Here is a 23,852-nt window from a genome sequence, read left to right on the forward strand (position 1 = left end):
AGCAGCGCCATCTGGTGGTACAGGTCGGTTAACACCTTTATCACCTTGTCCCAACACCTGGCGTTACTTTTTTCGCTCAGGAGCGCTGTTTTGCCGGCTCAAAAAAACAGCTGATTATTCCAAAGTGGCCTAAATCATACATTTTTTAAGAGTATTTGTATACAAGTGCGGTTGTGCCGGTTTTTTTTCAAGTTTTTCAACGATTTTCGAGAGACGAAATTTGAAGGTGCTTCGAATGAAATTGTTTCAGAAATGTATTAAATTAATGATTCGTGACTTTTTTTTTTGAAAAAACGCGTTTTTCAGCTCTTTTTCGAAATTTTTAACATCAGATAATTCCAAATGGGCCTAAGTCCACTTTTTCTGACTGTTTGACGCGCTCTGGAGCTGAAAATACGCAAAATTAAAAAAATACCAATACGGTACTTTAAAGCAGAAAGATCAAGCTTCACAACCATATAATCACATCATTTATTATTGAAGCGGAAGGGCGAGAAAAACATTTATTTGTGTTTTTCTCGAAACGGAAAAAATGGACTTAGGCCGACTTGGAATTAAACCCTTCAATTAATTTAGTGTGGGTTTCTTTCTTGTATGTATTATAATGCTGTACATATTTGCAAAGTAGACCAAGTTAACTAATCATACCGATTCTCCTAAATTTTTCAGCCTATAATAATTAGTCATATCTAGTATTGTACTCTTAAGTCCAATGTGAGAGGCTGGTGTGAAGCCCTTAGCAAGTGCACCGGCCTCCTCACAAATGTCCCCTCATATCTGAAACTCATGTAATGCAAAGGGGAAACCTACACTTGTGTGTCCGGGGAACCAAAAAAATAAAAAATCTTTTTAAAAAATATACCTATATAAAAACCCCCAACTATTGGAGAAAGTTCCATTTTAGTAGGTATCGTGGTTATTGATTATTCCACTGCTGAAATTGATGATATTTCAAGTTCACTGAAAACTTTGACAGTTTGACACCCCCTAGCAGCCTTTAAAAAAGTGCTAGAGGGCTGCGATTTGCGTCATTGGTCATCCCTTCGAAATGCCTTTCCAAGTGTTGAATGTACATTATTCTATTTTTGGTGAATTTTCGAAAATAAAAATTAGCCCAAAACTGTTGCCTTTTGCTATCAATTTCCAGAAAAATCCCATTTTTTTTCCAAGTTCAAGGTGCAAAAAAGTTTTACTTTTTCGACAAAAATTACAATCAACTATTTTCAAAAAGTCTTGTTTTTTGGCAAAAATTGTCAAAAAAATTACTTTTTTTTGCTATGAAAATTGCTGAAAATTTGTCGCCTAATCGCAAAAGATGAATTATAATTGTACCACTTTTTTCTAAAAATTGTTTTAACTCTCACTTTGTTGACAAAAATTGCAAAAAAGTAAAAAGGTTGACCTTTTTGCTGAAATTGTCACAGTCTTACATTTTACCAACAATTTCCAGAAAAAGTGTTTTTTCCCTAGCTTATAAACTGCAAAAAGTCTCGTTTCTCTAAAAAAAATTGCAACCAATTATTTTCAAAAAATCGACAAAAATTCTTGTCGTTTACGAAATCGCTTGAAACCCCCCCCCCCCCCTCTGTTTTTTACCTCGAGGCTAAAAATGTCAAAAATCATCATAGAGTTTTCTAAAAATCGTTGAAAAGTTTCACTTTTTGCCAAAAATCGTTTTCCTGAGGAAAGCCTTATTTTTCTATTCGATCAAGATTCTGATCCGGAGATCGTCCGTCCAGCTGCCTACGTAGGTATGAATGATCGATAGATGGGGAAATTTTTTCAACTTTCTGTAATCCATGAGTTTTGTCAAAGTTACCTATTGGCAAAGATCGTTTTTATATTGTTCTATATGAATCCTCAATTCTCATTTCAATAGCTGTGTGGAAAAATATGAACATTTGTCTTATTTGAATATTATTGAACGTGTAAGTTTCTATTTTGGCTGTCATTTTTACATTCTAAACAATGAAAAAACAAAAAAAAACACTCGTACATATTTTATATCTTCGAGTTTCGGAAGTAAACTAATTCAGATTTGATAACGGTTATCGTTATTGAAATATCGCACGAAATGTAATATCTGCTATGAAATTGTAATTTAACTCATAAAAAAGATCAACTGTTCATTTCAGTTTACATATAAAGTGTTATTTCTATTACGTAAGGAATTGTGCTGTTCAAACGAAAATTGTGCTCGTATTAGGTGAGTCCAATATCATTATTTTTTCACTTGTTTCAAAATTATTAACATTATAAACATGTCGTGTCTTAAGGCACATTTTCGAACATTTTTCGAGGTATTAATTTTTGCAGTTTCAAAATTTATAAAGCTTCCTACCTATGACTATCTTATCATTAGGGCAGAAGAATATATGCTCTACAAAACCCAAAATATGCGCATATTTTATGCGCTCATAATGATGAAAATATGCCAAAAAATTCCCTAAAAAGTTGAAATATGCCAAAATATTCCCTCCATTTCCTACACAACATGGGTATCGTTTTACAGGGAAAAACAAAGCGAATTCAATGATAACCTCGATAGTTTGATAAAGTGAAAATTCAAGGAGGTATTTGCAAGGAAAGGATAAGGAATTCAAAGTTTTATGAGAGAAAATAAAAATTTGTGTTCAAAAAATTTTGTTTTCCAAAAATTTTATTTTCAAAAAATTACAAAAAAAGCAAACTTTCAAGATTTTTTAAAATATTCCCTAAAAATAGAGAAAAACTGTAAAAATTGACTAAATATGCTGAAATATTCGCTAAAACAGGTGAAAATATGCTAAAACGTGCATTTTTAGTCGAAATATGTTAAAATATGCAAAATAACATTGGCTCAGTTGACTTGAATTCTCTTGATTCGCAAAGATGTGTTTGATATTCCCTGCCTAATAGCACAGAAAAAAATATGCTACAGAATATGTTCTTCTGCCCTACTTATCATATTCTATTTGTATGGTAAGCTTATGTGTAGGTATGTGTTATAATTATCTAAAACGAGAGAGGCCAGCGTTGGATATTTTGACACAAGTTCCAACTTTTTCCGATGTTGAAAAACCTTTTTGATCGGTTTATCGAATTAGGTAATACTTGGAAAGGTGGTATCTCAACTCATACAAAAGCTAGATCGAAGGAGCAAGTAAAAATATGCCACAAATCAAAATTGCTGGTGTTTAAGTATGCAATTTTCGATTCTTGGTGAATTTTAAAAAATCAAATTTGGGTCAAAAATGACAAAAAAAACAAAATATTCACCAAATTGGCCTATAGAAAACTGAAATTTCGAGCAGTTCTTAAGCCTCCAGCAATTATCTGCTGAAGGCTCTAACCATTTTCACCAAGTCTCTGGAGACTCCAAAGTGATTTGAACTCACCTGCAGTCGATTTGATAGTGTGTTTAAATTGCAGTGCGGAGTGAATTTCGGATTTCCGACTCATGTTCTTTAAAGTTTTATCGAAATTTCGATCAGTGGAGATCTGCTGAAGGCTCCAGTAGTTTCCAAAATGTAGCTGGAGGCTCCAAAATAACTTGAAATCCACCGGCAGTCGACTTCATAGCGTATTGAACTTAATTTACAAAATGAATTTCGGCCAACTGCATTTGATGAAATTTCAAGTTTCGAAAATCTATACTGGAGAGTCTAAGAATTTTCAAAAAGTCGCTGGAGTCTACGAAATGACTTAAACTCACTAGCAGTCGACTTAATAGCGTTCTTAAGTGGGAGTGCAGGGTAAATTTCGGTTTTATGACGTAATTTGATAAAATGCTGTGGAAATTTCATGTTTCAAAAATCTGCTGGAGGCTCCAGAACTGCTGAAAACTATTTGAAACTGTTTTCAATCGATTTTGTAGGTCGAAAATAGGGTAACTTATATCCCAAATTCCAGCTTTCTAGATCAACTTGGTGAGATTTTGGATTTTTTTTCGCTATTGATCTAAATTGATTTTCAAAAATTCATCAAAAATTGGAAAACGCACTTTAGCATCTAAAATTTTGGCTGATGATATACTTTTTCCTGCACTTTTAATCTAGCTTTCAGCTTTGTCCGATTCAAAAATGTTTGCGTGAGTTGGAATACTTTCTATGTTAGTCAAAGCCAATAAGACATTTTTATTCTTTTTTGAAAAAATATTTTTTCATAAATAGACAGTGGTTTTTTCGCAATATTGGAAATATCTTTTTCCATTTCTGATTATTATTTATTTCATTCAAAATTGGCCATTTTGATATTCTCGGATCTTTAAATTCAAATTGCAATAATTCACACAGTAAATACTTATTCTTTTCCAGGCAGGTACCGACCCACTGTGGTTGACAGATTTGCTGAGATACATACAATCATACATGGATACTCTAAACTATTCTGTAAACCAGTATCAAGGAGCCGAATGACGAAATAATACGATTCTATATTCTCATTAAAATCAATCTACATAAATGATGTATTTCTTGAACCAATCACCAATCAAATGGTTTTCAAATTTTTTGATGCTTCTACTGTACTTACGACCTGTAAAAAATGTTGAATTGCCATCTACCCAGTATAAAGTATTCTCTGATGACGATAACTCGTCACAATTTAATAATCTAGCCATTCGCTATTCCGAATTTGAATGTGGACATGATTCAATTTTCATTGGAGCTGTCAATCGTTTGTATCAATTATCACTCGATCTAGAACTATTGGCAAATATTACAACCGGGCCATTCCTTACACATAAAAATGAATCGATGAATAATTATAATAAAATTTTGGCGATAAACGATGAAGACGACAGTTTGATAACTTGTGGAACCGCATCAATGTGCACCATTTACAATTTACATCGAAACGATATTATATGCAAATCAAATTCGAGAAAAGTAATTCAACCAGTTGTGACAAATAACGAAAATGCTTCAACGGTAGCTTTCATGGGCACGACTCATATATATGTGCCTGAATTCGACGGCGATGCATTAAAGAAGCGACTATGGATTTTTCAATCGAAACTTGGTTATTTTTCAAACGGAACTGAACAACTGGAAGTGCCAGCTATTGCTGCAAGAGATATCAATACTCTCGAGAGACACAAAACAATTTTATTTCTCTGAAACTTCTCGCAAGGATTATATCGTCGATTATGTATATGGATTTCTATGTGGAAAAAACAAAATGTACATTTTAACAATTCAACCTAAATCTATTACGAAAGAATCTCCGTATATTTCAAAATTGATTAAAACATGTGCTCAAGGTTTTATTTTAGATAGCTACACAGAGATGCCAATTGAGTGCATTGTAAAAGGAAAACTGCGTTATAATTTGCTGCAAGCAGCATATGTAGGTAAAGCTGGTACGAAGTTAGCCGAGTCAATGAATGTTCATCATGATGACGAGGTACTATTCGCGATATTCTCTCCGAGCCAAGACGTTTACTCGAAAAAACCTCTTGAGCGAAGTGCTCTATGCATGCGTTCGTTAAAATCCATTGGCCAGAAAGTTGATAAAAATGCCGAGTACTATTTACTTCCCGAATCAACTGATTATTGCCAAAAAAATTCGAACGGGCCTGTTTTGGGGAGACTGTCATTAAAAATGCGTAGTGCATTAACATTCAATTCACATATCACTGCAATTGCAGTGAAGTCTTGCAAAAACCGGACTGATGTTTTCGTTGGTACAAGTACTGGCCATCTGAAAACGATCGCCGTGGAGAATTTTACCTATGCCTACGAACATGGAGATCTTACGATAGATCAAGATTCTCCAGTTAATAAAGATCTGATTTTTTCTTCGAAAGAAGATTACTTGTTTGTAATGACCAGACGTAAGCTCACCAAAGTTGATTTACGCGCGACCTTTTTAGAACCTAATACCGGTACCTAAATATGTGAAAATATTGTAATCATAGACTGATGGTAATAGATAGGTAAATAAGATTAAGTAAAGTTTAAAAAATTAATAAACTTTTTTCAATGGCCTGCTTTTTCTGATATTGCCAAAGTCTTACCTACTTTGTGTCAAAAATAGTAAAAAGTCTCATCTCTTGTGAAAGTTGCCAAATTATCTCGTCTCTGGCTAAAAATTGTCGTTCTTTCGTAAAAAATATAAAATGTCTTAATTTTTTCCCCAAAGATTGCCCAAATAGTCGGGTAGCCTGCTTAAGGATCTATTGCACCCTCCCCCCGGCCGATCCTCCGGGACAACTTGCAAACTAATTTCAATACGCTTCGAAGTCAACTGCATGGGGGATTTCAAGTCATTTTGGAGCATCCAGCGATTTTTTGAAAATTACTGGAGCCTCCAGTAGATTTTTGAAACTTTAAATTTCCTAAAAATTTCATCAAACGGAGATGGAAAGTCAAAATTTATTCTGCAAACTAATTTCAATGGTTTACGAAGTCATCTGCTGGTGGATTTCAAGTCGTTTTGGAGGCTCCAGCGACTTTTTGAGATCCCGTATGGTGTTTTTTGGAAAATTGAAATTTCCAAAAAGTAGCTGGAAGCTTCAAAATCATTTGAAACCATTTGAATCCACCATGTAGTCGACTTCATATCGTATTGAAATTAGTTTGCGAAAGTATATTTCAGCTTGCCAACTCCATTTTGGTAAAATGTTACTGGAATTTCAAGTTTCAAAAATCTACTGGAGGCTCCAGTAATTTTCAAAAAATCGCTGGAGGCTTCAAAACGACTTGAAATTCACCTGCAGTCGACTTTATAGGGTATTGAAATTGGTTTGCAGAATTAATTTTAGCTTTCCAACTCCATTTTGATGAAATTTTGTGAAAATTTAAAGTTGCAAAAATCTGATGGAAACTCCAGGAATTTTCAAATAGTCGCCAGAGGCTCCAAAACGACTTGAAATTAACCTGCAGTGCTTCGTAGCGCATTGAAATTAGTTTGCAGAATAAATTTCAGATTTCCAACTCCATTTTGAAAATCTGCTGGAGGCCCCAGAACTGCTCAAAACGGTTTGAAACAGTTTCCAATTGATTTGGCATGTCGAAAATAGAATATAACTCAAATTTCAGCTTTCATGTGGTCAATTTGGTAAAATATTGATTTTTCCCCTCATTTTTGGCCTAAATTTGATTTTCAAAAATTCACCAAAAATCGAAAAATGCACTTTAACCCTTGAAATTTTGACAAGTGATAAATTTTTGCTTGATCTTTCGATCTACCTTTGTACAGTTTGAAAAATGTTGTGCACGTCCTGTGTTGGAATGGAACGCAAACCCTGCGATTCCGGCCGACCTGCCAATCAAAATGGCCGCCATTTTGTAAGTAGGGCCACTTTTTTTGAGTACAAGGGGTAGAAATGTTCCTTAGGACTCCCCTTTTAAGAAAAAAGTTGTCCAGGAGGATCGACGGGGGGGAGTGGTGCAATAGATCCTTAAGCGGGCTCCCCGACTAAAAAGTCTCAAAAATTGCCTAAAAATATTCACTTTTTAGCAAAATTTCAAAAAAAAAATTTTTTTAATCATTAGGTACTCAAAAATTATGGGTTTTCCCAGAAATTGCTAAAAGAAACCTTCCTTTTGCTAAAATTGCCGGAATCTCGCTTTGTGCCAAAAATTGTTTTTTTGCCAGAAATTGGCAAAATTCACACTTGCCAAAAATTGACAAAAAGTCTATCTTTTCGACAAAGTATAAGTATCATTTTTTTGCCACCATTCTAAAGAGTTCTGTTTTATGCTAAAATTGTCGAAGTCTGACTTTTTTTTTTTCAAAAATATAGTTTTATGCTAAAAATTGTTTACAAGTCTCGATTTTTTATCAAACAAAATAATTTAACTTTTTAAAATTATAAACTAGGACATATGTATGTACCTATCTATGTACTTATTTTCAATTTGGAATGCTCTTGTTTTTTTGTTTTGTTTTTGTAAATTATTCTACATTTAACTGTTTTGCTTACATTTTGTAATTTTTTTCCTGGTTACAATACTGTTTTAGTTACCAATTTTCTTTTTTTTTTTTTTTTTTTTTTTTAAATTGAGTTCGAGTCTTGTAAGTATTTGTACGTATTACCTAGTCATGTTTTTCAATATTGTTTTATATAACACCAAAAAATATAAGGTACATTGAAATAGTCAATTTATACGAGTAGGTATGATATTTTTTCATTATTGTTTCAGGTTTTTTTTTCTTTTGCTTGATATTGCAGTATAACGTTCAATCAAATCGTCTTACATTTTGATAGTCCAATTAAAGAATACCTAACAGAATACTTATTCGACAAAATCCATTTACCTGTACTGTAAACCCTAATTTTACAACTAGAGATCCGCCATTGAAAGGAAAATCTATCAGTTGAAATTCTGGTTGTCCAATTTTCTTTTTTTTTCTTTTTTTTTACATTTTGTTATGAAATTAAATAGTTTACTTTTTTACAAAAAAGTTGGCAAAAAAATCTCAATTTTTTCCTGAAAATTGCTCAAGTTTTACTTTTTTTTGCCAGAAATGGCCAAAAAGCGTTACTCTTACTTTTTGTCAACAATTTTCACAAAAAAAAGTCTATTTTTTTCAAGTTTAAATTGCAAAAAGTCTCACTTTTATGACAAAAATTGCAACCAATTATTTTTTGAAAAAGTGTTGTTTGTTGCTAAAATCCTCTCTTTGCCATTTTGAAAAAAAAAACTCGTTTTTTTACTCAAAGGCTCAAAATATTAAAAATCGTCATAAAGCCTCACTTTTTTCTGAAAATTGTTGAGAAAATTCGTTTTTTTTTTGCAAAAAATACTGTAAATTGTTAATCTCACTTTTTCGACAAAAATCGTTGCCAATTAGATATGTAACTATGTCTCGTATTCTTAAAAACCCTTGCTTTTCGCCAAAAATTAAGAAAAAAATCTCGTCCTTTCATCAAATTGCTGAAAAAGAAAACTTCGATTTTTATTTGAAGACTAAAAATATCAAAAATCGTCATAAAGCCTCACTTTTTTGCTGAAAATTGCTAGGAAATTTCACTATTTTCCATAATAATTAGGTATTAAAAATTGCTACTTTTTTAAAAAAATTGGGGGAAAAATTTTTTTGCAGCAATTGCCAAGTCTTACTTTTTTGCCAGATATTGTCAAAAAAGAAGCCTGTTAAAATTTGCTAAAATCTCGCTTTTTTGCCAGAAAGTTTCTGAAAATTTTCACATTCATGTTAAAAATTGCCAAAAAGTGTTGCTTCATCTGTGAAAAGTTGCAAAATTGCCTCACTTTTCTGGAAAAAGTTTGGAGATGTTGTCATTTTTTTGAATTTTATTATTGAATTTCAATTGGAATGTTACTTAAGTAATTGTTTTGTAATTTTTTTTAAAAATTGTTGCTTGAAATGTTGTGTTGTTGTTTTTTTGTGATTTTTTTTCCACATTATAATGTTTTTGCTCAAATCTCGTAACTTTCTTGGTTGCTTTTTTGAAGTTTTTTATTTACTCAAGTCAAGTTACTTTTTTTGCGAGGAGAAAGAGGTTGAGTTGCCTCAAAATTTTTAACCGTTGATTTTAAACATTAAAACACATCCTAGAGAAATGAATTTGAATTCTTCATAATTTGGTAACAAAAAAATCATAATTCTTCGTGAATAATCTATTTTTTTATTTGAAATTTTATGAAAAAAAAACCAGTTGATGCGAATTTTATCGAATTTACGAAATATTAAACAACATTTATTTACAAAATAAAAATAATTATAAAAAACTAACGAACGAATAAAAATACTTGTTTAAACAATTACGAATAAAAAAAAATAAAAATAAAAAACTTGTGATTTCTTCAACAGTGATGTAATTTTTTTCTCCAAACGTTATATTTATAGTTTTTCAACATTTTTTACATCATATCAGTCTTGATGGATACACACTAAGCAGAGATTCTTTTTCCTATTTGTCCAAGTAGAAGTGTTGAATATTTTGAAACATATTCATGATGGAAGATTTACTATCGCGGCGATTTTTTTCAGAATGAAGAAAATTAGGGTTGCCAATCCACTGCAAAAGTTCTCCATAAACTTGTTGGTCGTCTTTCTCTATGGATTCTAATATTTTAGCGGCCTCAGGATTATTCATGATACCTAATTTAAAAGACGCCACTTCCTCTGCCACGTCTGAGAAGTACCATTCTAGAAATTTCTCCAAGTTATTGTACGGTGGAGTAGGATGATAAATTGAATTACTTTGGCGAGCAATTGTTTTTAAAACCTTGATAATGATATCGTCAATTGGCACAGCTTGTTTAAGCTGGAGAACCATTTCTTCATTGTTTTCAAAGCCCCAAGAAAAAACAGCAGAGAATTTTTCATAACGGAGTATTAACCAAACCCATTGCTCAGCTTTCGATTGTCGGAGCTTTTCGATTAATTTGAGCTTTAGATATTTCAAATTTTCGTGTACGTATTCTTGCTCTATCAGTTGGCTCAATTCATCCAAACTACCATATCGTTCATAAGGATCACAGTGGTTATCAAATGAAGAAATATACGATCGTTTCATTTCTAAAACTGTTGAGATGTTTTCTTGCAGGATTTTGTTGATGAATTTGCTGAGTTTTAACCACTCGTACGTATTGTGATGATGAGTTTGTACCTCGTCTTCTTTTACAACGTTATTAGTAATGGACGATTGGATGAACTCGTTTACATAATTTGAACCGATGTTCAAGTTTTGAAAGGAACGCAATAATCTTCTATTTAGTTCATCGTGATCTTCTTTGGAGTATAAGATTTTACAAAAATAATACCCGAGGATCGATCTACCTCGTTGAGTTTTAAATTCCACCTTGTCTTGTAAATTTGGCAAACATAGATCGAATATTTCACCGACCACGTCGAAATCAAAATTGATGATGAATTTACAGTCGCATCTATTGAGAATGGCATCTTTTCTGAATTCTGCACTTTTTAAAGATAAATATTTCAGTAAGAATTTGAAACCACTCGGTGCGACTTGTTTCCAGCAAGCCAAATCATCCAGTGCGAAATGAGTTCTGAGCGAGTTCTGCGATAGTATTTGTTGAGCGATTGTTTCTTCCAATGCCCGCTGTTCTGCTGCGAAATGTTTATGTTCATCGGTCGCTGTATCCCATATTTCCAATAAAACGCTCATTTTCTCCTCTTGCAAATAGGTAATTTGATTTTTATCGTATTTGTTGAGTAGTTCACTTAACACCCAGACGAACTGTTTGTTAGTTACGACACTTTTAGTCATATTCCAGGCCTTCAGTGCCCATTCGGGCATGTCCATTACTTTAAAAAAAACTATTATCATAATAGCTGGCTGACCACACACTAAATCGCATTGTTGGTCGTAAGACATCTTGTAAAATGGTCTATGTTTCCAGCAATATACTTCTAACGCAGGTAATCTGGAACTGATAAACGATAGTTGATCTCCAGCACTGAGACGATCCCAGAAATATTCAAATGTTTCCCAGCGATGCTTGTAACTGTACATCGAATTTATTCTAACCGAGTCTGATGAACGAGTAAAGAATGGTGGAATCTTATGTAACTCTTTTTTCAGGTAGTATATCCAGTAGAGTAGTAAAGGGTCGTGATTTCCGTGCACTTTTTCAACGAAGGATTTCATTGGTGAGCGATTCAGGTCGATGGTTTTGATCTCATTTTCCAGGCAGAAATGACTCATGATGGCGAATTTTTGCACTTGGGTCAATGTACTCGAACGAAGCATTTTGAAGGCGGTGCTTTTATAATTAATTCGACCATCTGGGAACCATACGATGCGATTGAGATCAAGTTGTGGAATTTGATACTCGACTAGGTATGTGGAGAATAATTTATGTCGGAAATGAGTAACGCAGTGGATTGTTTCGTTGCGAATTTGTTTCATGTGTTTTTTCAACGCTTCCTCCATGAATCGAGGTCTCGCTAGAGTTTTTATCAATTTATGGCAGTCGTTTAGTTCTAGCTTATCGGTCAATTTATCGCTGTAATGTTTGTATCGCTGTTGGCTGGAAAAGTACCCGTACCATACGGCGATGGCTATTTGGTAAGATGCCATCTCTTGTAAACTTGGTAATCTGGCGCGATACTGGAACTTGCCTGAGAATGAATCGGATTGCCCATCTGAATTGTGTGCTTCTCTTGAATCCATTGTGAGTGACCTGAAAATCGAGATTGATTTAGTTTTGTTTTTCAGTTCAAAAAATATTGATAATAATCAAACTAGGTACATATTTTTTTCCAATAGTTCGGCATATGATATCTCTAGTATCAGGAGAATAATTACACCCCCCTCCCAATCATCTGAGATGACTTTTTTTCTTAAAAGGGACATCCTAAGGAACATTTTAAAGCAAAATTGCTACAAAAAAAGTTGGCCTTACTAACAAAATGGCGGCCATTTCGATTGGCAGGTGCTCGAAATCGCAAATTTGAGCTGGGTCGAAAGAGCATACAAAAATTTATCGTCAGCCAAAATTTCAAGTGTTGAAGTGCATTTTTCGATTTTTGGTGAATTTTCAAAAATCAAATTTAGGTCAAAAATGAGCAAAAAATCAAAAATTTTACTAAATTGACTTAGAAATCTGAAATTTGGAATATGTCCTATTTTCGACCTGCCAAATCGATTGGAAACGATTTCAAACAGTTTTGAGCAGTTCTGGAGCCTCCAGGGGATTTTTGAAACATGAAATTTCCACAGAATTACATCAAATGACGTTGGAAATCCAAAATTCACACATCAAGTTGGCTGCTAGTGAGTTCAAGTCATTTTGTAAACTCCAGTGACTTTTTGAAAATTCTTGGAGCCTCCAGTATATTTTTGAAACTTGGAATTTCCACAACATTTCATCAAAATTCAGTTGGAAACCCAATTCTGTAAACTATGTTCAATACGATATGAAGTCGACTGCAGGTGGATTTAAAGTTGTTTTAGAGCCTTCCAGCGCCATTTTAAAAATTACTGGAGCCTCCAGTAAATTCTGAATGCTCGAAATTTCCATAAAACTTTACCTAAAAGAGTCGGAAATCCGAAATTTACTCTGCCCTTCAATTTCAACGCGCTATCAAATCGACTGTAGGTGGGTTCAAGTCATTTTGAAGCCTTCAGCGACTGCTTGAAAATTCTTGGAGCCTCCAGTAGATTTTTGAAACTTGAAATTTCCACATTTCATCAAATACAGTTGGAAATTCGAAATTTATTCTGTAAACTAATTTCAATACTGTATGAAGTCGACTGCAGGTGGATTTCAAGTCGTTCTGGAGCCTCCAGCGACATTTTGGAAACTACTGGAGCCCCCAGCAAATTTTCAATGCTCGAAATTTCCATAAAACTTTACCAAACAGAGTCGGAGATCCGAAATTCACTCTTACCTTCAATTTCAACACGCTGTCAAATCGACTGCAGGTGGGTTCGAGTCATTTTGCAGCCTCCAGCAACTTTTTGAAAAATTCTAGAGTCTCCAGCAGATTTTTGAGGTTTGAAATTTCCACAGAATTTCATCAAACAGAGTTTCAAAACCGAAATTCACGCTGCAAACTAATTTCAATACGCTATGAAGTCGATTGCAGGTGGATTTCAAGTCGTTTTGAAGCTTCCAGCTACTTTTGCATACTTCTTCGAAAATTTACAAAATGATGCTTCCGTCTCCGTTTGAAATACAAAGATAAAATTCAGTTAATACCCTAATTTTAATATTATTCTGGAGTGAATTGCAGGCCTTTTTAATCCATTTTGCAGCCTCCAGTGACTTTCCACAAACTTCTATTTTTCGAAAAACACCACAAAATCAGTCAGTATCAAGTTTAGCGCGTACTTTGCAGAGTGAATTTCGGCTTTACAACTTACTTTTACTTGATACGAAATTTCAGGTTTCAAAAATCTGCTGGAGGCTCTGGTGATTTCCATAAAGTCGATGGAGCTGCTTCAAAACGACTTGAAATTTACTTGCAATCGACTTCATAGATATTGAATTTCGTTTACAGAATGAATTTTGGCTTTCCAACTGCATTTGATGAAATTTTGTGGGAATTTCAAGTTTCAAAAATCTACTGGAGGCTCTAGAAATTGAAAAAAAAAATCGCTGGAGGTTCCAAAATGACTTGAATCCTCCTGAAGTTTACAAGATAGCGTGTTTAGGAGCTGAGTGAATTTCGAATTTCCTACTTTGTTCCGTAAAGTTTTATGGGAATTTTGAGAAGTGAAAATGTGCTGGAGGCTCCAAAACAACTTGAAATCCACCTGCAATCGACTTCATAGATATTGAAATTCGTTCACAGAATGGATTTAGGCTTTCCAACTGCATTTGATAAAATTTTGTGGAAATTTCAAGTTTCAAAAATCTACTGGAGGCTCTAGAAATTGAAAAAAATTCGCTGGAGACTCCTAAACGACTTGAACGCTCCTGACGTTTGTAAGATAGCGTGTTTAAATTATTGAGGAGATGAGTGAATTTCGAATTTCCAACTCTATTCTGTTCCGTAAAGTTTTATGGGAATTTCGAGAAGTGAAAATGTGCTGGAGGCTCCAAAACGACTTGAAATCCACCTGATGTCGACTTCATAGCGTATTGAAATTAGTTTACAAAATGAATTTCGGCTTTCCAACTGCATTTGATGAAATTTTGTGGAAATTTCATGTTTCAAAAATCTACTGGAGGCTCCAAGAATTTTCGAACAGTCGCTGGAGTCTACAAAATGACTTAAACTCACCAGCAGTCGACTTAATAGCGTACTTAAGTAGTTGGAGTGTAGCGTGAATTTAGGATTTCCAACTTCATTTGATGAAATTTTGAGGAAATTTCACATTTCAAAAATCTGCTGGAGGCTCCAGAATTGCTCAAAACGGTTTGAAACAGTTTCCGATCGATTTGGGAGGTCGAAAACAGGGTGAATCCCAGATTTCGGCGTTCAATGTCAATTTGGTAAAATTTTGATTGTTTTGCTCATTTTTAACCTGGATAATTTTTTTTTTCAAAAATTCACAAATAATCGAAAAATGCATTGTAGCACCTGAAATTTTGGCTGGTGACGAATTTTTGCATGCTCTTTCAATTTAGGTTCATACACTTCAAAAAATGTCGTGTGAGTCCAATGTTGGAAAGCAAAATCTGCGATTTTTGGCTGACCTGTCAATCAAAATGGCCGCCATTTTGTGTGTAAGGTCAACTTTTTTTTTTAGTAATTTTGCTTTAAAATGTTCCTCAGGATCTCCCCTTCTCGAAGAAGTCAGGGGGGAGGGTGGCAGGATGCAATCATTCTTATTGGCACATGCCAGACTATAAATAATTGAGAAAACAATCTCGCTGTACTCTGTAAGTAATTGAGTTGAGATTAAATCATCACTTGAGAGGAATGAAAGTTTCCAAAAATTGTGTTATTCAATTTTTTCTGTGAAAATTGAGGGAAAAAATCGATGAATTCTGTCTGAACTCAGATTAGGTAGTTATATGTAAAGCACCTACCTATGTACACATTTTTGAATATTTTATGATGTAGCGACGCTATCAAAGATAGGTACCTACCTTATCCTAATTTAAAGGAAAATAGGGCGAATAAAGCTTTATTAAATGAACTTGCAGAAATATCCCCACTGTCATTTTAAGTGTGTAAGTTCATTCAGTGAATTTTTAAAAATCAAATTTGGAGTAGGTATGTACGTATGTAGATGTACATGTAGAAAAAAATTGAAATGTTTAGAATTTTGACTCGCTGAGTGAACTGAAAGTAGTTTCAAAGCATTCTGAAACTTCCTACGATATTTTGAACACTTCAGTTTTCCAAATAAAAGCTCTGAAAAAGTGTCTGCATAAACTTTAGCTTCTACATACATAAATAAACATCATCACTTGATCTTGTTATGCATTATGAAATGTGTGTAAAATAACGACATAAGTAGGTAAGTGTATGTAAATGGAGAGTACTTCTACTTACTTCACAATATTCCAAAATGGTTCTTCGAATTATAAATTTCACTGGTACGTATTTAAAATAAATACAACATACTCGTACACGAATGTAAATAAATACGAAAGCTGCGATAAATTCGCTTCATTTGTTATTTTTCGGTCATTATCACTTATTAAAAAAATGAGTTACATTGCATTAGGTACAGATACGTAAGTTGGTGGAAGTGGTTTCTATCACATTGTACATACCGGTATGTAACTATGTACCACATTAAATGTTATTTTATCACACAGTTGGAAACAAATTGTGTAGGTAGTCGTTGGTTTTATCATATGTATCACTATGAGTCAACTAGTTTGAATAACTACATACTGACGAATAAACTCTTCTTCGGAATTCGCTCTCATCCGCACGTTCATTTCTTTTCGTAGTATAGTTCTAAAAAATCTTTCGAATTTTTTTTTTTTATTAAATTTATAAAATTCTATAGATAGGTATGGATAAAGAATGAGTACTTAGGAGTGAATCGCCTCTGAAAAGAAAGTATTGAACTCTTTTCTTTTTAGCTTTTGTCAAAAATTCATTTTTGAAAGTTTCACATTATGTACTTAGGTAGGTAGTAGGTAGTTTCAGTTATTCGGTGACCTTTTTTTTTCAAGTTCTCAAAAATCAAATTATGTACCTACTTACCCAAGTCATTCATAAGTATACTTCCAAGTTCAAAAATTAACCATTTTTCCAATAAGTTTGTGAAAGTTTTACGTAATGTCGAGATTCTCAAGGAATTCGCGTTTCAATCTTTCCAACCATTCTTAAAAAGTCGGGTAAAATAATTATTAAAAAATTGTACTTACATACATTATACCATAGATCAATTTTTTTTATCAAAATGTTCACAATTGGTAATTTTTTCAAAATTTTGTCGTTGAAACATCTGTGTCAGTTGGAATTCCATCAACAAAAGTTTTATTTTATGACGTCGCGTTGGCCTTTAACGTCAACAATCCAACAACAGAAATTAAATTAACAAAAAATAGAAAAATATAACAATAAAATAGTCTCAACAAAAATATAGCAAAATTCATAAAAATAATGTAACGAAAATTCAACAAAAATAATAACAAAATTTAACAAAGATCAACAAAATTCAAAATTCAACAAAGCAAAACGAATAAGTTATTTTATCGTTGAAACGCTCACTGTGCTGTCAAAAAGCATTGTCTTGATTTATGGGGAAAAAATTATCGCGCTAACCCATCAATTTGTGAATTTGCAGTTTACTAGGGCTGAGATATTTATTTTCTAAAAAATGCTAAAATATTCCTTATAAATATTTCCAAAAAAACATGAAATATGTAAAAATATTCCCTAAAAACCCGAAATATGCCAAAAAATTCCCTTACAATATGGGTATCATTTGAAAGAGAATTTCATTCCCTCTTTCATTTTGTTGATATTATGTGATATTTTAGATAAATTAATAAGAAATTCTATCATTTCAAAATTAGCATAATTTTTGATTTTTTAGAATACAAATTTTTCATTTTTCAAATTTCAATTTACTTATTGATTAAAAAAATTTTTTTTGCGTTGAAATTTTTTTTGAGTTTTAAAATTTTGCCTGCTTTGTGAGTTTTTCTTAATATTTTCCAAAAACAGAGAAAATTGCTGAATATTGCCAAATATTCCCTAAAAAAGCCCAAAATATGCTAAAATATGCATTTATGCCTAAAATATACCAAAATATTCTCTAACAAATGGGGCTCAATCGACTCAAAATTTTATGAAACGTAAAACTATGTTGGATATACCTTAATATCTAGTATACTTACTACAAAAAAATACGATATAAAATATTTTTCTCATGCCTATTTATAAGCTATAAATTCATGTATTAAATTTAACCCGTCTTGAATAAACTGGCACGATACGTTTTCAAGTTGACAATTCATTCTTCCAGGTTTCGTTCAGATCCCATACTTCAATAGTATTGGAATTAATTTTGTGAACCTCTGTTTAATTTTCTTCAATCTTGATTTCTGTGACAACACATGAAAGCATACGATAAATTAAACTTTAAATCAACAACACAGTTTACTTGAAAAAAATCCTTTCAAAATTGTAACTTATGAGGGTGGTGGTAATTTTGTTTGATATTCGAAAGAAAATTCGCAAGTGCTATCTTAGAAATTATTGAAAAATATAGTAAAGTTGCCTCCTGTGTAATGGTTTACTTAATTTTTTATGACCCAAATGATTGAAAAACATGGTGAAATAATTGTTCGTCTTAATTTAGGGTACTGTTACACCTTTTGCTGATAGTCCATTTTTGACTTTTTAAAATTGAGAAATTGAAAAAAAAAAATGGAAAGACAGGAGAAGGAGGTATCAGAGTGTGAGAGTGTTGAAGAAAGGAGCTTATTTGAAGCTAGTCTCACATTTTTGAATTTCAAGTGTGTCTTGTGGCACCCCCTCCTCTACTTTAGTAAGCCTCTCTTTCAATTTTACTCATATTATGATATCTGACTGGAAATCAATAAAAATGGTACTCACGTGTTCCTTTTTTTGGTTGGGGGAGGAACTGGAGAAGTTGACAATCTGGTATTGGCTGCAGCTTCGACACTATTAGGAAACCATTCCAGAAGAGTTTTGTGGAAACAAGGACGTTTTAATGCAGCATCAGTTAATATTTTTCCGACCTTGGAGTCGTTCTTCATTTTCGATTTAAACGTTACTAATTCGGCTGTTTCGCCTGAGAAGTACCACAGCAGAAATACATCGAGTTGGCAAAGGAGCATATAATGTAAGCCATCACGACCTTCACAAGAAATACCACGGAAAATTGCATTAAAAATATCTTCAATAGGCACATTTCGTTTAAAGTGCTGAAATGCTTGTGCATCTTTTTTAAAACACCACGAAAAAATGTTCTTGAATGTACTATTCATCAAGATATCGAAACATTTTATATGCTGAAGTGTTTCTTGAAATACTGTTGAAAATGAACATCTCAGTTTGTGCAGATTTTCATGTATAAATTCCAGCTCTACGAGTTTGGCCAATTCATTGAAACTACCATATCGTTCATAGCGATCACTGTTGGTATCAAATGAAGAAATATATGATTTTTTCATTTTTAACACTGTTGAAATATTTTCTTGGAAAATTTCTTCTATAAACGTGCTCAGTCTTTCCCAACGCACTCCACATGCAGATGAATCGAGATTGATAGTGGGTACAAATTTATTAGCCATGATCCTCGACTCGATGAATGCTTTCACAAAGTTTGAAGCTAGGTTCAAACCTCGTATACAAGACAATAATTTCTTACTCAATTCATTAAAATCATCTTCAGAATATAACACCTGGCAAAAATAAGGCGATAAGTATAGATCATTTTTTCCAAAAAATTCCATTTTGTCTTCTTGATTTGGTAGACATAAGTCGAATATTTCACCAACGACATCAAAATCATGTTGGAATGCAAATTGAGAAGTGCTTTCAAGAATGACATTTCTTCTGTAATTCTCACTTTTCATATTCAGAAACTTCACCAGGAATTTTATAGCACTTGGTGCTACTTTCTTTACATTGTTGATTGTTTCGTTAACAATGTAATATCCAAACATCGGGTCTTGTGCTGTATTCCATATTTCGAAAAAAACGCTCATTCTCTTCTCATCATACTGAATCTGGCCTTCAAGAAGTAAATCATTCATCATTGTGAAGAATTTTTCTTTGGGTATCTCGTCTTTAATCAGTTCCCACACCCAAATTGTGTACTCCGGCAGGTTCAATGACATTAAGGTCTTTATTATGTCGATAGGTTGTTCGGATAACAAATTGATTAGTTGGTGTTGCGACATCTTGAAAAACAATCTTCGTTGCTGGAAGGATTTATCAAATGGACGTAATCTTTTGCTTATGAATGATACTTGATCTTCAGCACTCATACGATCCCAAAAGTATTGAAAGCCTTCCCAACACTTTTCATCATAATATTTTGTAGCCATTACAACATCTCTTGAATTGAATTCAAGCAGTGGAATATTGTGTCTTATTTCATTTTTCAGATAGCAATACCAGTAGAACTGTAATGGTGTGAATTTAAAGGACAATTGCTCAACCAGGTGTTCCTTTATAAGTTGATGTAGACAAATATTTTTGATCTCATTTTCTAAGCAATAATTACTCATTATGAGAAACTTTTCAGCTTCAGTCAATGTTGTCAATGATGAAAGTTTGATCGCAGTGCTTCTGTAGTCAATTCGTCCATTCGGAAACCAAACGAAGGAGTTCAAGTCTACGTAAGAGAGTTTGAACTGTTGCCAGATTATATGTGTTGTTGAAATTACCCCAGGTGAAGTGAAACGGCGATTTATTGGTGTGGAAGAAGGTGATTCTCGTTTGAAACATGATTGGCAGTCAATCGTTTCCTGACGAACTCTTCTGAGATATTTTTTCAGTTTTTCTTCCAAGGGCCGAGGAACTCCTAAACGTTGTATTGATTCATCACAATCATTTTCTTCTTTGTTTTTTGTGTTTTGCAAATAATTTGGTGGCTCTCTGGTTGATTTTTTTTGATTAAATTTGATGTAATTATACCACACCTCGATGGCTATTTGATAAGATGCCATTTTTTTTAAGGTGGGGATTTTAGCAGCAAATATAGACGTGTCCGAGAAGACATCATTTTCTATGGCTGACTCGTGTATTTTCCTCGAATTCATTGTTGATGATCTGAAATTGAAATAGTGAGTTGATTTCATGTAATTCCACTTTTCTTGAATTTTTCTATCTACTTATATGGAATTGATTTTGTAATTTTGAAAAAGATGTGCTGACAAAATTCGTTATTTGGCAAAACTAAATACAGTACTTATCCGAAATTTTGGAAGCCTAAAATCAAAATTTATGATTTTGTGAAAATCCAATGCCAATTTTGATAGTTTTAATTTTCAAAAATGACTGTTAAACTTTAAGCTATTTTTTCATGAGGGGAAGACATTAACTGAACATTTCTCTTTTCTATGCATAATTGCATATTGATCCAGTCATTTTAGCAAAATTTTCAGTCGAACCTCAAAAAAATTGGGGGAAAACTGAATTTCACATTATTTATTCAGATTGGTCTCTAAAACAACCCATCAAAAGTTTCACCTCGCAACTTGCCGGCTACCCCCGCAAGAGGTCATTAACCTTTGCCGATACAAGTGAAGGGTCCGAGAGGAAAAATGTCCGAACAAAAATTATTATACGCTAAAGTTCCTATCAGTATGACCAATTCAGCTTTTCCCAAAATTGCGATTTCACCCTTAGTGTGGGGGGGGGGGGGTAAGGTTGTCAATTTTATGAATTGTTTTAAAAAATGAAAATCGACAATTTGAAACGTGCACTGGATTCACGATAGACTTGAAAATATTTTGACCAATGTTGCACACCACAATTTGTCGGGTACCCCCGCAAGAGGTCATTAACCTTTGTCAGTCTGCGTTTTTCGGATACATATATCGCCGGAATGAACGGTCAGAGGGAAAAAAGTGATTGAACTAAAATTATTCTACGTCAAATTCCCTATAAGCATGACCAGTTCAGTTGAAATATGTGACCCGCTCTGACAAAATCGACCATTTCGACGAAAAAAAGTGTCCAAAATAATGTTGTTTAAAATGAGTTTTATGGGTTGAAAGATCAGATTTTAGAGAAAAGAACATTTTTTGAAATTTAGTCGAAATGGTCGATTTTGTCAGAGCGGGTCACATATATTTTTCGATTTTTGGTGAATTTTTGAAAATCAAATTTATGCCAAAAATGAGAAAAAAATCAAAAATTTTACCAAATTGACTTAGAAATCTGAAATTTGGAATATGTTCTATTTTCGACCTACCAAATCGATTGGAAACGATTTCAAACCGTTTTGAACAGTTCTGGAGCCTCCAGCACATTTTTGAAACTTGAAATTTCCACAAAATTTCATCAAATGGGGTTGGCTACCCAAAAGTTGATTCAGATAGATTTTGTGGCATTTTTTGAAAAAACATAAGTTTCTAAAAATCTGCTGGAGACTCTAAAACGGATTGAAACTGCCTGTGATCCACCTCAGAATAGTGTCAAAAATAGGGTGTCTCTATTTGGTAAAATTTTATGGAAATTTCGAGCATTGAAAAATCTGCTGGAGGCTCCGGAAATTTCCAAAAAGTCGCTGGAGACTCTAAAACGACTTGAAATCTACTGGTAGTCGACTTCATAGCGTATTGAAATTAGTTTACAGAGTGAATTTTAGCTTTCTAAATACTTTTTATGAAATTTCAAGTTTCCAAAATCTGTTGGAGGCTCTAGGAATTTTTGAAATATCGCTGTGAGCTCCAAAATGACTTGAATCAACATGCAGTCGACTTGATAGCGTATTGAAATTAGAGTACAGAGTGAATTTTGGATTTTCAACTCTGTTTGGTAATTTTTTATGGAAATTTCGAGCATTAAAATATCTACCGGAGGCTCCAGTAATTTCCAAAAAGTCGCTGGAGGCTCCAAAATGACTTGAAATCCACTTGCAGTTGACTCCCTAGCGTATTGAAATTACGTAGTTCATGGAATGAATTTTAGCTTTCCAACTGCTTTTAATGAAATTTAGTTTTAAAAATCTACTGGAGGCTCCAAGAATTTTCAAAAAGTTGCTGGTGGCCACAAAATGACTCATACCCACCAACAGTCGATTTAATAGCTTGCTTAAATTGGATTGCAGCGTGAATTTCCGCTTTCCTTGAACAGTTCTGGAGCCTCCAGCACATTTTTGAAACTTGAAATTTCCACAAAATTTCATCAAATGAAGTTGGAAAGTGGAAATTCAATTTTTGATCTAAACACAATTGTTGGAACTTTATGATTAGAAAAAATTATACATACCCTACCACGAGATTGTCCAGCTACCCTTTTTCATTCTCACTTTTTAGAAAAGTATAGGTATTTTTAACCCTGTGGAGGTTCTCTAGGTTGTCTGGTTAGTAAATTGAATTGCTTTGATAAGTGTGATAGGGCACCTTCTTGCTCAATTGGCCAAATTACAAAAGGTTTGAGCTTTTGATTAAAAGTTTTGTTGTAAAATTAAAGTTTCCAAAAAGCACAAATCTGGCATTTCCAACAAAAAAATTGAATAAATGCAGATTTTTTTATTGGATAAAAAACGTGTTAAAATATTGAACGAAAGCACTCTTTCAAAAAAAAAAAAAAAAAAATGAATAAATGAATTTAAAAAAATATGAAAAAACAGATTTTATGCTTGTTGGAAACTTTCATTTTCCAACAAAACTTGTTATCGAAAGTTCAACTTTTTTATGATTTGGCCAATTGAGCAAGGCGTCCTATCACACTTATCAAAGCAATTCAATTTACTAACCAGGCAACCTAGAGAACCTCCACAGGGTTAAAAATACCTAGGCCCTATACTTTTCTAAAAAGTGAGGATGAAAGGGTCTGGACAATCTCGTGGTAGGGTATGCATAATTTTTTCTCATCATAATGTTCAAACATTGTGTTTAGATCAAAAGCAGTTTTATAAGTCTTTTCACCATATTTACATAATGTAATTGAGAGGCTGATTAAGAAACTTGGAGGGCTCATCCTTTAATAAAACTTCAAAAACCGCAAATATTTCAAATTTTGTTGCTTGTTTTTAAAATTTGGTGGATTATTGTGAGGCTCAAAGAGCTCGTATCAGGAAAATAATTCGATTTAGTCTCGTTTCATGCCAAAAATTGTCTATACAAATGCGTCAAATAATACAAAATAATGTATACTTACAAAAAATCTAACGAAATTAGAAAACAAAAATTAGCCCTAACGAAACAGGGGCAACACTGGCAACAGCTGAGCTCTCGAGTAGATATTTACAATTCAAAGTTCCGCATCAACTTGATTTTTTTAATCGTTCTCCAGTCAGGTACACTTGTAATTTCAATTTGTCCAAATACTACACATTCAATAGCACATTTCTTCCAAGCTGTAAT

At 33.2% G+C, this 23,852-nt stretch overlaps 1 protein-coding gene and 2 long non-coding RNA genes across 3 annotated transcripts in view; 2 read left to right on the top strand and 1 right to left on the bottom strand.

The window, feature by feature from the left end:
* LOC135849119 (uncharacterized) overlaps positions 1-23,852 on the top strand; it is a 225,771-nt gene that overhangs the window by 151,571 nt on the left and 50,348 nt on the right. The gene's annotated exons all lie outside the window — the stretch shown is intronic.
* On the top strand, positions 875-9,373 carry LOC135846623 (uncharacterized). The gene is made up of 2 exons (XR_010558989.1): positions 875-2,206; positions 4,296-9,373. It is a non-coding gene; the product is annotated as an uncharacterized LOC135846623 (long non-coding RNA).
* LOC135846622 (uncharacterized) lies at positions 9,628-16,114 on the bottom strand. The gene is made up of 2 exons (XM_065365823.1): positions 15,871-16,114; positions 9,628-12,101 (listed from the first exon to the last, which is right to left on the bottom strand). The coding sequence occupies exon 2, from the start codon at positions 12,089-12,091 to the stop codon at positions 9,863-9,865; it is 2,229 nt and encodes a 742-aa protein (XP_065221895.1). The 5' UTR covers positions 12,092-12,101; positions 15,871-16,114; the 3' UTR covers positions 9,628-9,862.

The sequence above is a fragment of the Planococcus citri genome, chromosome 5 (assembly GCF_950023065.1).
Source record: "Planococcus citri chromosome 5, ihPlaCitr1.1, whole genome shotgun sequence".
Lineage (NCBI taxonomy): Eukaryota > Metazoa > Arthropoda > Insecta > Hemiptera > Pseudococcidae > Planococcus > Planococcus citri.

What these genes read in the sequence shown, in the direction of transcription:
- LOC135846622 (XM_065365823.1), bottom strand. Translation starts at nt 12,091, where the DNA reads ATGGATTCAAGAGAAGCACACAATTCAGATGGGCAATCCGATTCATTC.